The 14,710-nt window shown below is 42.5% G+C and overlaps 1 protein-coding gene across 1 annotated transcript in view; it reads right to left on the bottom strand.

Annotated features, from left to right (window-relative positions):
* Positions 1-14,710, bottom strand: part of RNF17 (ring finger protein 17) — a 1,084,608-nt gene that overhangs the window by 697,905 nt on the left and 371,993 nt on the right. The window contains exons 12-13 of the mRNA XM_029603155.1: positions 6,081-6,267; positions 1,966-2,137 (exon numbers count right to left, since the gene is read on the bottom strand). Of these exons, the coding sequence (XP_029459015.1) occupies positions 1,966-2,137; positions 6,081-6,267 (359 nt within the window). The remainder of the gene's footprint in view (positions 1-1,965; positions 2,138-6,080; positions 6,268-14,710) is intronic.

The following is a 14,710-nucleotide window of genomic DNA, read 5'->3' as shown; positions in this document are numbered from 1 at the left end:
TCTCTGAAAATATCACACCAGGCCTTAAGACACCAATACATCTCCTATTAGGAAAACGGACCAAGCCAGGCTGCTATAGAGTCCTACACAGAAACTACACGCCAGCAGAAAACCTCACCTGAATCACGTGCTCTCCCTCACCTAACATAGAATAAAGAGACCAAAACGCATAACAAGAAGCATGCAGAAAAAACTGAATTGGAAACCGCAACAAGCCAGAGTCTCTGTATGCAGTGTAACAAAGGAAAAAAGAAACATCACCCATCCTTATAAAACAAATCAAGAAATATAAAATCAGCAGTAAAACTGTACTAACAAAAAGAACATATTTCGAAACAGCTGATGAGTGGAATATCCAATAATTAAAAACTCATAAAACATTTCCAAATACCAACAAAATATTTCAAAATAGCAGACACAAAGACCCAGTAATGAAAAATAATAAGGATACAAAACTTTTTTTTGCTCTGCATACCTGGGAACGTTTGATATCCAGGTGTCCTGAGATTGTTCTGAATTAGCAGGAGGTGGGGTGGTTTGCTTGGAACTTTCTCCTCTCTCAGTCACATACCAGCGCTCTCTCTCACACTGGCTCTCAATGACACACCTATACACACATGCTCTCAACTCACATATACACATGTTTTTTCTCTCTCACTTATATATGCTCTTAATTACACATTTACACACATGCTGTCTATCTTTTCACGCTTACACACACAGGCTTTCAATAACATAAATACATGCTGTCTTTTTCTCTCACACACAGACTCTCATTCACATGCTTACAAACATGTCCTCTCTTTCTCTCATTTACACACAGGCTCTCAATCACATACTCACATGCTCCCTCACCTAAATCAGCTCTCAATCACACACAGACACACATGATCTCTCTCTTACTTATACACACAGGCTCTTAATCATATATACATATGATTTCTCTCACACACAAAGGATCTCAATCATACACACATACTCTTTCACACAAACAGGTTTTCAATCACAAACTTACACATACAGGTTCCCAATGGTAAACTTACATTCATGCTCTCTCTCTCTCACAGGCAGGCTCTCAATCACAGACATACTCTCTTTCACATGTACAGGCTCTCAATCATTCATATACATGCAATCTCTCACACACACACACACACGCTCCCCCCCCCCCCCCCCCCCCGCGGCCCGGAAGAGGAAGTGGAGAGCATCGGGTGCGTGCGCGGCAAGAAGAGGCCACGCTAGTGCGCTCGGCATCGGCCCGAAGAAAAGAAGACTGCAGCGCGGCTCGGAGGAAAATGAAGAGCTTCAACCGTGGCCGATGGGACTCCGCCTCCGCAGGGCTGAAAATGAAGGAGGTTAGCGTTGGGAGGAGGCTGCTGCTGCCACGAGTTCCCAGGGTGGGGGAGAGAGAGAGTGAATGAGCGAGCAAACACACATGCTTGCTTGCTCATTCACTCTCTCTCTCCCCCACCCCGGGAACTCGCGGCAGCAGCAGCAGCCTCCTCCCAACGCTAACCTCTTCATATTCAGCCCTCGCGGAGTCCCATCGGCCGCGGTGAAGCTCTTCATTTTCCTCCGAGCCGCGCTGCAGTCTTCTTTTCTTCGGGCCGATGCCGAGCGCACTAGCGTGGCCTCTTCTTGCCGCGCACGCACCCGATGCTCTCCACTTCCTCTTCCGGGCCACGGGGGGGGGGGGGGGGGGGGGGCAGGAAGAAGAGAGCACGCCAGTGCCACTGACTCCAGCTGTCCTGCTGCGTTCCGCCCGGGCTGACAGCATTTTAAGCCCGGGCGGAGGAGGACCGGGGAGCAGCTGGGTCATCGGGACAAGTGTGGCAACACTTGTCTGCGAGCCAGATGCAGCCCTCAAAAGAGCCATATCTGGCTCGCGAGCCATAGGTTCCCGACCCCTGCTCTATAACATACAGTCACTGTAAGTAAAAGCACAGATATGAAATTTCTACTTACTGAATTTTGTGGAAGAATATCCTTCAGTGAACATAATATTGCCAGGGGTGGTGTGTTTCTCATCTGCGCTTCCATGAGGGGATCAAGTTTTCTTATAACTGGACGCAAATCCTTTACTAATAAATGCTGTATATTATAATATTCTGGTTTCATTGTATGGGGTCCACTAATCCTGTTGTAAAGAAAACCCATACTTTAGGAACTAAAGAAACTATCTAAAATATGGTACAAAATAGAAAAACAATGCAGCTACCAGGGAAGAAACAATGAAGTTTGCATTAAGTGTTAAGCTGCACTATCAACAATATCTAAAGTTCATTCACTCTTTGTCAAGTTAAGACTACTAGCAAATGGAACTACCTCAGTTAATCAGTCTGAGGTCTACTGGGCTATGTAAGAAAATTAGACTATGTACGCAAACAGGGCTTATCACAGAAACATCCAAAACATTAACAAAGGGATACTGTAGTTTAAAATGTTAAAAACTCAGATTTCCCCAAACAATTTTAATCTTATTTCCTATAGTTTGTGATAGACTGGATTCTCAAATCCTAGAAAGGGCAATCTGAGCACCCGAATCTCCCCTAAAATACTCAATTTAAAATTTAAACACTAACATTCCAGTTAACATACGTTTACATCCTGCCAATTGACACTATCTGACCCTCAGGCCAATTCAGTAAAGATCGTGGGAGAACGGGTGCTCCTTGTTGAGCACCCGCTCTCCCAAAGCGCAATCCTATATTTAAATGAGGGGTCGCGCTAAAAGGAGGCACTAGGGACGATTACGCGCCCCTAGCGCCTCCTTGAATCAAGAAAGGTGGCTTTGTCAGTGGTTCAAGGAAACAGATGCTCAATTTTACGAGCGTCTGTTTTCTGAATCCGCTGACAGCGATCGGTTAGGAAAACGGACGCTGGTAAAATTGAGCATCCATTCTCCTAACCGGACTGGCCGGCACATTTCTTTTTGATTCCTCAGACTTAATATCACTAGGATATTAAGTTGTAAGGTGTATAAAAAAGCAATATTTTCTGCTTTTCTGTACACTCTTCTGGGCTGGCATTAATTTATGAGCGTAATATGTGCAGATTGGCCACACATTTTACTTTCTGAATCCTGGGTGAATGAGTAATAGGCTCATGAACAGGCATTTGCATGTGATGAGCGGTATTAGTTTTCAGGGGTTTGGCCGCACGTTTGAGGCACTAAACTAGATGCTCCTTGAAAACACGTGGCCAAACGCATGTTGAACAGTGCGCACTTTACAAAATTGGCCCGCTAGAGCACTATGTTCTTTTCAATTTCTTGTTAAAGCAAAACTCATCAAAAATCCAAAAATGAAGGAATGGTATCAACTCAGCTTATCAAGTTAAATGTACAAAGGTGAAATTAGTACTTACCTGATAATGTCCTTTCCTCTGGGACAGGTATGCCAGAAAACACAAGTTGGTTAATACCAACCAGTAGAAGGATATCAACAGACTTGCTGATGTCACACTCATAACACTGCACTAACATCAGCCAGACAGTATTCCTAGAAAAGCCAGCTGTGGACAAATGAACAAACAAACACTACACATTTCCCTTCCCAACCATTTACTGGGGGGGGGGGGGGTTAGTTTTTTTTTTTTCACATTCAGTGAGTAAAATCACTGGACTTGGAAGACAAGCAAATGCAATAATCGTAACAGGTGAAGAAGGACAAAAGCAATATAGAATATTACATGCAATATTACATGCATCCCAGGGTGGGAGTATGGACTTGCCTGCCTGTCCTAGAGAAAAGGAAATCATCAGGTAAGAAGTAATTTAGCCTTCCTTTGAATTCAGGCAGGCCATTCCACACAAGTGGGATATATCAAAGCTACCTCCTTGTCTGACAGGAGGCTGCCTGTGCTCCCTGCAATACCACTCTGGCAAAAGACATGTCTTCCTGAACTATAACATTCAAACAATAATGCTTAGAGCAGGTATGCAATGAGGACCATGTTGCTGTTTTGCAGATCTCTGATAGAGATGACAACTGTAATTCTACCCAAGACACTGCCTGTGCTCTGCTTGAATGAGCCCTAAATTTGACTGAGCAACAGCTTATCCGCATCTATATAGTCTGCCATGACCACATCCTTAACCCAACATGCCACTGTGGCACGAGAAGCTGCTTCTCCCTTCTCTACTTTCCCGTGAAGTACAAAGAGACAATCCAGTTTCCGAAAGTCTCATTAACCTTAAGGTACGCAACAGATGTCTCCTCATCTCCAAAGGACGTGTGTGGAAGAAGGGGAAAACAAATGTAGAAGGTCCAAAGGAGTCAGAACAGCCTCTTCTTCCTACCTGCTCCAAAGAGGGAGGGAGCACAAGTCTATCACCACAGGAGCCAGCTCTTAACAACATTTTACATCTTTGCAGGCTAAAAACAGCCAAGGGCTATGCTCAACTGAGGGAAGGAGAATCCATCTGTCACCACAGAAGCTGCCCAGCTGAATATCTTGTGTTCATCTGGCCTAGTCAGGCCTTAGCTTCCAGCATGGGAAGCATGTCCACTATCTGCTGGAGACAGAGAATACTGGAATGCTGATGTCAGTGCTGTGCTATATGAGTGTGAGATCAGCAAGTCAGTTGATCTTCATCTGGTGGTTGGCATGCATAACTCACTTGCGTGTACAATTTTATTAGTCTGGAAAGCCAGCAGCGTGTCAGGTAAACAGTATCAAAGGTCCAGGTTAACAGTCCCCCGTACGATTCTGAAACAATTCTGTTTTGATTTCAGCTTCCTCCCAACACAGTTTATTCAAAAAGGTCCATGTCGGGAAGCATCAACCTTGACCTTTGATATTTTTTGTCTGAAACACTGTTGGCTTTTCAGAACTAATTAAAACACTTTGTATGAGGGACAGTCACACTGGACCTTTGATACTGTTTGCCTGACATGCTGCTGGCTTTTTAGAACTAATAAAAATCAATCATTCTTTGTATATTAAGCTTGCCGACAAGCTGAGTTGATTACCATTACTCCATTTTTGGATTTTTGCTGATCTGGTCTTCTACCGTTTCACTGTTTGCCAAATCAAAAATCATACCATAATGCCAAGTGGCAGCTTCTGCACCATACATCATTCTCAGCAGTACATTCCAAAACAGAAGGCAACTTTTAAAAGATTTAAACTCTGGCCTCATTAAATATACCATAGACACTTTTTCCTGAAACAAACCCACAAATGGCAAAAAAATAAAAATAAAATTTTTTTTTTACAATTTTGACACTTCATATTAATGAAGGGAGTAAGAGAATTGTGAACTAACTTGTGATGTGTGTGCCTGATGTTTTAAATCAACATAGAGACTATGGCTCACCCAGAATCCTTTGCTGCTTGGCCTATCTGCAATTCTGGCCAGGAGAACCTCAAATTGACCCTAGCTTGAAGACTCTGGGTGACATCTGGACTGTATTTGGAGCTGTTCAAAACTTATGATGGAGGGTCATGAGGTCACAAAGAGCAAATGGACGATGTTACATTCTCACAGGATACAGTCTCAACTTCAGGGGCCCAGTGAAACTGGAGTTTTCCAATTCCCCCTGAGGATGAAAAGCTGATAGGACAAAGAACTAACAGAAGATTGACGTGAAGGGCAGGCATGTGGGCCTCAATGTGGGAGGAGGAACAGGGTAACTTAGATTCAATTTATCTTGTTTTAACACAAGACATGTGGTACGTGATCCTCCCATAGATTCAAGCACTTTGGGGATTGAGACTGTCTTTTTTTTTTTTTTTTTGATAACAGAGTATTTTACTAATGTACGGGGGAGTCACACAGGAGTAGTTCTGTAAAGAGGGAACTACTACTCCGTTTCTCCCAAAGGTTCCAGGATTGCTTATTGAGATGCAATAATAAACAAATTTGTTTCTACTAAATTTGGTATTTTGCCTTTGTGTTCATGGGGCAGCGCCTTTAAGCTGATTTAATGCTTAACACTTGGCAACAACATGCTATGCTACATATTGAAAAATCTTCTGTTTCATTTTTCCATCTATAAATAAAGAATTGGTAATTTGGGCCAGGAGATACAAAGGTAAGTACTATATTGTGAGAACCATTTTAAATAAAATCATACCCTGTAACAAAAACTTCCGAACTTCCAAAATCAAAAAGGAATACTTTCATCACTGAAATATCATTAATTTCATATTTTGTTGGACCACAGGGTTTTCCCACATTTTTACACTCCAGTGGAATTAGTTCAGTGACTGTGCCACGACACCAACTTCCTTGAGCCTTACTTTTAACAATGATCCTCTCACCTAAATAAATTTAAAAAAGGAAAATTAACAAGCAAGAATCCATAGACTTCTCCTTAAATTAAGCAAGCATAATAATCAGTTTCTATAAAAGTAGACAGCTCCTTTGTATTTACTCATATTAACACTGGATTTTCAAGAGTCCTTACAATTTTCATAAAAATAGCTGTTAAATTATCCTTGGTGATACTAAACTTCAACTTCACTGGTGTATTTGATGTCATACACATGCAAAAAGATATGGCTGATAACTGGTCTCATGACACTAATTATGCAGTTGACTGGCAGACTGCAATATATGGCCCAAAACTTATGATACATTTATAGGAAAATATATCCCATATTGAAACTGTGAATTTAAATACTATGACTCAAAAAAGTTAATTAAAACTGTTTTATCAGGCCAATACTAAAACTTTAAAAATCTTTCCTACATCAATCTACATCACTTACTGTAGGTTGTGTTAAGTTTAATCAATATTGCCTGCAAAAATTCAATGCTACTAGTAGGTTTAACATTTCCTACATCCAACTTTTTTTGCATTTGAAATGAAATTGTTCCAATAATGACAGGAATCGGCTGGCACCTTATAAATTAACCAATTCATTGAAGCATGAACTCTCAATGACAGTGCCCACTTCGCCAATGTCTATAAAAATCAAATTATGAGCTTCTTTAGAATAAAATTTTCCATTCTATTTTCTCCACAAATACTTTCCTTTCAATTTGTGCCATTTCTAAACTATTGATAAGCTTCCACCATCAATCCTTCTGACAGATTCATCCACTTCAACTGTGATGTTACCAGATACCTACCATATATAAGGAGGGGGAATAAAAATGCCATATCTCATTTTAAATTTCCCCTAGAAGTGTTTTCTGAAACATAGGTCATATGAATGGTGGCACCAGGATAGGGGTAGCTCATTCAACTCCATTAGGAAAAAAGTTAAGTTGCTTACCTGTAATGGGTATTCTTTATAGAAAGCCAGGTAAACCGGCTAGATAAGTGGGTACTGTTATCTCATGGTGTGGACATGAAAGCTCTTTCAGAGATCAGAAAAACAAAAAAAGGTTCCTCTTAGCATGTGCAGGAGTTCCTACACAGCTGTTATCACACAAGCCTCTTCAGTATTGTACAAAGAAATACCTCCAACTCAAAAAAGGGGAGGGGGATATGTGGCTGATTTAGCCTGGTCTACAGAGAATCCCCATTACAAGTAAAAAAAAACCCAAAACAAAACAAAACTCGAGGGGAACACTATAGTCAAATGTTTTCCAGGATCTTCGGCTGGTAGAATTGCTATTCAAATAGTCAATGCAATCAAAGAAGAAGGCAAGGACTATGAAGTTGATATCATCCATCTGGGAACCAATGACCTTGCTAGAAACAGCATCCAAGTGGTACAGAAAGACTTCCAGTCTCTTGCGAAGCAGATTAGTCCATGGTGAAAACTATTGCCTTTTCAGAAGTCTTACCTTTCATGAAAAGGGGAATGAGTGACTAAGCAATATACATAAATTCAATACAAGGTTCAGAACTTGGTGCAAAGAAAGTTTTGGATATATTGGAGGCTGGAGCAATTTATGGAATAGAAAAGGTCTTTGTCACAGATGGCTTACATCTGTCTGTGGCAGGAAAAAGGATACTAAGGGATAAATTCAAATCCTGCACCATAAGGCATTTAAACTAAACAAGGGTGGCAGGAGGAGAGTGGACCATCACCCCCAAACAACAAAAACAAAACCAAATACAAAAACAAAGAAGGATGAAGGGGATAAGAAAAGTCAGCTGAATAAGGCAAAAACCAAGTCTAAGAAGAGCAGTAAACAGAACGAACAAAACTGGAGCGCTATGAGTACAAATGCTCATAGTCTGGGCAATAAAATCCTAGACCTGCAAGCCTTAATGGTGGAGGCGGACTTGGATGTTGTTGCTGTTACGGAGACATGGTTCACAGAATCTCATGATTGGGATATGGCCATACCAGGTTATAACTTGTTAAGGAAGGACAGAGGGGATAAAAAAGGGGGAGGAGTAGCTCTATGTCAAAAACAATATCCAAGCAACTGAACTGCAAGGAATAGTTGGTAGAGAAGAAGCATTATGGGTCGCATTAAAAAAAAAAAAAAAAGAGAATAGTGCATCCATTTTTACAGGAGTGGTTTGCGAGCCTCAGACAAATGGAAGAACTGATAGAAGTCATACAAAAATTGGGAAGGAAGGGAGATATTGATTGTTGGAGATTTTAAACTGCCTGATGTAGACTGGAGGATCCCTTCTGTGGAATCTAACAGAAGTAGAGAGAGAGTGTATGCCCTGCAAGAGGCTCTGTTCAAACAAATGGTAATGGAACCCATGAGAGAGGGAGCTATTGTCGACTTAGTGCTTACAAATAGGGATAGCGTCTCAAATGTCCAGGTGGGGGCCCACCTTAGCACCAGAGGCCATCAAACGGTATGGTTTGATATTGCAAATGGGATATGGAGAAGTCACACGAAGACCTGAGTTTTGAACTTCAAAAATACAGATTTTGCTGAAATTGGAAAATTCCTGGAGATGCAACTTGCAGACTGGGAGAAAATGGGAGAAGTGGAACAAATGTGGGCCAAACTAAAAGGAGTGATCACAAAGGCAACTAATCTTTATGTCAGAAAAGTAAACAAAATCAAAAGAAATAGGAAATCTATCTGGTTGTCAAAGGAGTTGGCTGACAAAATAAAAAGAACAGCGTTCGAGAAATATAAAGGATCCCAAAAAGAGGCTCATAGAGAAGAATATCTGGTTAAGCAGAGAGATGAAGAAAGTAATCAGGAATGCAAAATGTCTGGCAGAAGAAAAGATTGCCATAGAGGTAAAGAGAGGAGACAAAACTTCAGATACATCAGAGGAAGAAGAAAGGCCCAAAGTGGCATAGTGAAATAGAAAGGTAAAAAGGATCAATGTGTGGAAAGAAATCAAGAAAAGGCAGAAATATTAAACAAATATTTCAGTTCCGTGTTCACTAAGGAATATCCTAGGGAAGGTCCTTTGCTGGTTAATAAGGCAGTCGATGGAAGTGGATTTGATGAAACTCCATTTTCGGAAGAGAATGTATTGGAAGAGCTAGAAAACTGAAAGTGGACAAAGCCATGGGGCCTGAATAGATTCAGAGGATACTTAGGGAGCTCAGAGATGTGATGGTAGGTCCGCTGAGTGACCTGTTCAATAGATCCCTGGAAATGGGAGTGGTGTCGAGTGACTGGAGAAGAGCGGTGGTGGTCCCGCTTCATAAGAGTGGGAGCCCAGAGGAGTATGGAAATTACAGGCCGGTTAGCCTCACCTTGGTGGCGGGAAAATTAATGGATACTCTGCTGAAAGGATAGTAAACTATCTACAATATGGTGGCTTGCTTGATCCGCACCAGCACAGATTCACCAGTGGTAGGTCCTGTCAGACGAACCTGATTGATTTCTTTGATTGGGTGACTAGAGAATTGGATCAGGGAAGAGTGCTTGATGTGATCTACTTGGATTTTAGTAAAGCCTTTGATATGGGCCTGCATAGAAGACGCGTGAACAAAATGAGAAGCTTGGGACTAAGTGCTAAGGTGGTGGTGGGGATTATAAATTGGTTGACTGATAGAAGACAGTGTTATGGTAAATGGAACCCTACTCTGAAGAGAGAATGGTGATAAGTGGAGTGCTGCAGGGATCGGTATTGGGACCGGTTCTGTTCAACGTCTTTGTAAACGACATTGCAGAAGGGATACAAGGTAAAGTTTATCTATTTACAGATGATACTAAGATTTGCAACAAATTTGACACACCGGAAGGAGTGGAGAGAATGAGACGTGATTTAAGGAAGCTTGAAGAGTGGTAGAAGATATAGCAACTGGAATTTAATGCCAAGAGGTGCAGAGTCATGAATTTGGGTCATGGTATGCAATAGGGAGTGAAGCGCTGCTGTGCACAGAACAGGAGAGACACCTTGGGGTGATAGTGTCTAGTAATCTAAAGATGGTGAAGCAATGTGACAAGTGGATAGCTAAAGCTAGAAGTATGCTGGGCTGGATAGAGAGGAATATCTAGTTAAAAAAAAAAAGAAGGTGATAATACCCTGGAGTACTGTATTCACTTCTGGAGACTCTCTCAAAAGGGACAGTGGCAGGTTGGAGGCTGTACTGAGAAGAGCAACCAAAATGGTGAGAGGTCTTATCAAATGACTTATGAGGAGAGGTTGAAAACCTAAATATGTATACCCTGGAGCAGAGGAGATATGATACAGACCTTCAGATACCTGAAAGGTTTTAATGTTGCAAGATAAACAACTAACCTTTTCCGCTGGAATGAATCCAATAGAACTAGGGGTCCCAAAATGAAACTCCGGGGAGGATGACTCAGAAGCAATGTCAAGAAATATTTCTTCACAGAGAGGGTGTTTTGACACCTGGAATGCCTTGCCGGAGGAGGAGGTGCAAAATTTCAAAAGGGCATGGGATAAACACTGTGGATCCCTAACGGCAAGGGGGAGGGGAATGAAGTACCTGTGAACCGATGAGATGTTCCCAACGTTCATCGGTATATAAAAGCCTTTAAATAAATAAATAAATAAATAAGGCATGGGGGTATCTTGCTGGTGTGGCAGATACTATCCTTGGCAAATAGACTTCAAAACGTGAGGCAACTCCATCACTTCTCGCTGCTTCAATGGCAAGGAGAAGAGAGGAAAGGAGGAATTGGATTCAGACAGCAACTAACAAAGACATGAACTGCAGGGTCTGGGAAGACACATGAGCATGGGGGTAACTTGCTTGATGCGGCAGTTAAGTATCCTTAACCAAAAGCCTGATACTACGCTTCTGATGCAACTCCAACATTAAACATTGCTCTCTAATTCAACGGTGTATGTGTGTGTGTGTGTGGGGGGGGGGGGCTCAAACAGTAACCAACAAGAGACCTGACCTTGGTGGTCTGAGAAACTGATAGGTATGGGAAACTGATAACTTTGGGAGCTTGCTGGGCAGACTGGATGGGCCATAGGGTCCTTTTCTGCCGTCACTTTCTATGTTTCTATGATAATTTCCTTTTCTTTAATAAGGACAGGTGGAACCAGAACCAGTGGGTTATGCACATCTACTAGCAGATGGAAACTGAGCAAAGCAGATGTCATGGTACATCACTTGCTGGCTCTTGGTTCCTCCCTGCCAATTGATGTAAGCCACTGTCGTCGCATTGTCAGACTTTATCCAGGCTGCTCGACCCTGCAACTGGTCGCCAAATAGCAAGCATGCCAATCAGACAGCAAAAGCTTCTAGCCAATTGATGCTCCTGAGAGAATTTTCTGTCCTCCAGTGCCCTTGCGCTATCAGAGCCTGATAGTGAGTTCCCTAACCCTGGAAGCTCATATCTGTCATGAGTATTAGCCAGTCTGGTGATTGTAGGGAACCACCCCCCCCCTTAAAAAAAACAAAACAAAAAAAAAACCGATCAGCTTGCAACCATCACACTGCAGGTGTATGCAGAATCGAACAGTCCGGAGACTGGGTTCCAACGAGACAGCACAGTATGCTGAAGACTACGCTTATGCGCCCTCGCTCATGGCACCACCTCCAGGGTTGCTGCCATCAATCCGAATATCTGTAGATAAGACCATACTGTCTGACAACACAATAGGTGCACCTGCACCATCAGCTTCTGAATGCGGCTCTCCAGCAGGAATATGCTGCCCTGCTTCATGTCAAACTGAATACAGAGATCCTCCAGTGACTGTGATGGCTGAAGATTGCTCTTCGTCAGGTTCACCACCTAGTTCCTGCAACAAGGAAATCACCTTCCGTGAGACCCGAAGACTCTCTTCCAGACTCTAGGCCTGAATCAGCCAATCATCAAGTATGGGTGTACCAGAATTCCATCCTCTCCTCAGCTCTGCTGCCACCACCACAATCTTGGAAAAAATTCTGGGCGCGATGGCCAAACCAAAAGGTAGCACTCAAAACTGATGATGCCCCAAAACCATGAAACGCTGTAAATGTTGGATGGGAATATGAAGGTGCACCACTGACAAGTCCAGAGATGTCAGAAATTCCCCTGACTGTACAGCCATTATCACTGAATGCAAGGTTTCCATGCGAAAGAATCACCTGCAAATGACAGTTGACCCATCAGATCTAGGATGGGGCGAAAAAAGTCTCCTTCTTGGGCACAACAAAATAAATGGAATATTGGCCCATATTTTCTGACTCTTCTGCAGAGTTACGGGAAGATACTATGAAAACATCCCAAGAAATACTGCAAAACTCCAAAGCATAGCCATCTCTTATCACCTCCAGAATCCACTGGTCTGACAAAAGAAAAGGCAGAGAAATCCATGCCAAACCCAGGGGGCATTGGACCTGCACCCACTGAACTACCTTTCCTCATTGATGAACCAGTTAGGAGAATCCCAAAAACAAGTGACACCTCTAGCAGCTCTTTTCCCATTCCCGCACCAGGCTGGGAGGAATCGGGCTTAGTAAAATCAGATGGAGGAAATTCTCCCCGAGCCTCCAAACAGCACTGACAAGTTAGAAGGAATGCCAGGCTGGAATGCCCAAATATGACAAGCAACACACAGGATAAGGGGCTTAGGCTTCTTTGCTATGGGCACCAGTCTGTCAATACACTAACAGGCGTCTGACAATAGTACGACTAGCTATGTTCGCGCTGCAAAAAAATTATGCACCCAAAATTTAGGTACTTAACACCGTGCCTTGATAAGCAGACAAACTGAACTTCCACCGGGACGCTCAGATATTAAGCGCAAATAAGCGCATGCGCCTAACCAGAACGCACAAGCACGAACCTATGGAACTTTAGAGGGCAGTCTTGTGGGCAGAAATACATGAAAAAACAGTCACAGCCTGCCACTTGGTGAACTAAACAAGCCTAAGAGCAGGGCCTAGCAAAAAAAGGCTGTTCAACCTGCCAAGCTGCCCACAACCCCTAAGCTTCATCAGAGGTGGGAATGATGGTCAGATTGGCTCACTGAGCACAGAGATTGGGAGTGGGGGGGAACGACAGGAATTCCCATGTAACCTCCCTTTCTTCCCTCTTTTTTCTGTTTTTTTTTACCCTTTACTGAGCTCAGCCCATCCCAGCTGAGTACAAGGTCGGTCTCTAGTTGTGTGTGTGGGGGGGGGGGGGGGGGGGGGGGAAGAAGGCAAGGACCTTCACTGCTGTGCTCGGCCTCCTGCACCCGCTTAGCTATATCAAGAAAACAAAACAAAAAAAACAAAGGTAAGTCCACGCCGGCTGAAAAACCAGCTACCAGACCAAGACACTCATCTGATGGACCAAAGAAATCACCTCAGGAATTCTCAATTGAGGAAGGGGCCCATAAGGAATCACCAAAGGAGAGCAGGGTAAATAATTCTTCTCTTCTCCTTTGAACAATTCTTTTTAAGCAAAGCCCAGTTGGAAGTTGTACGTCCTTCTGATGGAGACTTAGCAAAGCTGCATAGACATCTGTTGGTAGAAGTGCATAACCACTGGTTCTGAATCCACCTGTCCATATGCTAAGAAAAGTGGAGATTCATAAGTTAAAGATTGCTTGAAGAGCAAAAAAGGCATAGCTCATCTATGGCATGCACATTGCCACTCGAGTTTGAAAAACTATTTGATAGGTAATACTGAGAAACCTAGAGAAATAGAGGTAGGCAGATTGAGATGAAATGAACTATTAAATTTTGGAAGACTGTGACCAAATCCATCATCCCTTCTGGATCAGTTGTAAAGCAGCAGTGTGAGGTGAAAGTGTGGATAGACCACCACTATAACATCGCTTGGAACTACTTAACTGAGTTTGAGCTGTAGCTGGGAAAATTTGAGAAGTCAAATCAAAAATAATTTCTCCACTGAGATAGGAGGCAATGGGTAAGAAAGAAAATTTCCTTCTTCCTCTTTTTTTTGGAATTGTATTTAGTTACTCACCATTCTAATTCAGAGTTCAAGAAGCATTACAAATTCAGGTATAGCTGGGTAGGTCCCTACCAAAGAGGATTTAGTATCTAAATTTTTACCCAAGGAAATAAAGGATGAAAGATTGTAAATGGCATCAGTGGAAGCAGGATTTGAATCCTGGTTTCCCTGGTTCCCAGCATGCTGTTCTATGCTTGCATGTAAGGATAAAAAGAACTGAAGAGAATAAAAACAGCAGCAGCCAGCAAAAATGACAACAGCATGTCAACAGGTCTGGTCTAAGAGCAGAAGGAAAAAGATTGAGGAGACTCATGTGACAATGGCTGCATGGGAAATCCCATGCATGCTCAGAAAAGTATTTTGGCCTTTCTGGGCTCAGCTGCTCTGTATTGGTATCATTTTGCATGGCCGAATCAATCTGCTTGTCAACAGAGAAGATTGTTCATTTATCGAGTCTCAAACATTCAGCAATGAATCAGAGTTTGATATTTAGTAATTATCTCTAAT

This window comes from Rhinatrema bivittatum, chromosome 5 (genome assembly GCF_901001135.1).
Source record: "Rhinatrema bivittatum chromosome 5, aRhiBiv1.1, whole genome shotgun sequence".
Classification (NCBI taxonomy): domain Eukaryota; kingdom Metazoa; phylum Chordata; class Amphibia; order Gymnophiona; family Rhinatrematidae; genus Rhinatrema; species Rhinatrema bivittatum.
The sequence above is the reverse complement of the archived record's forward strand: the minus strand, read 5'-3'. Positions and strand labels throughout refer to the sequence as shown.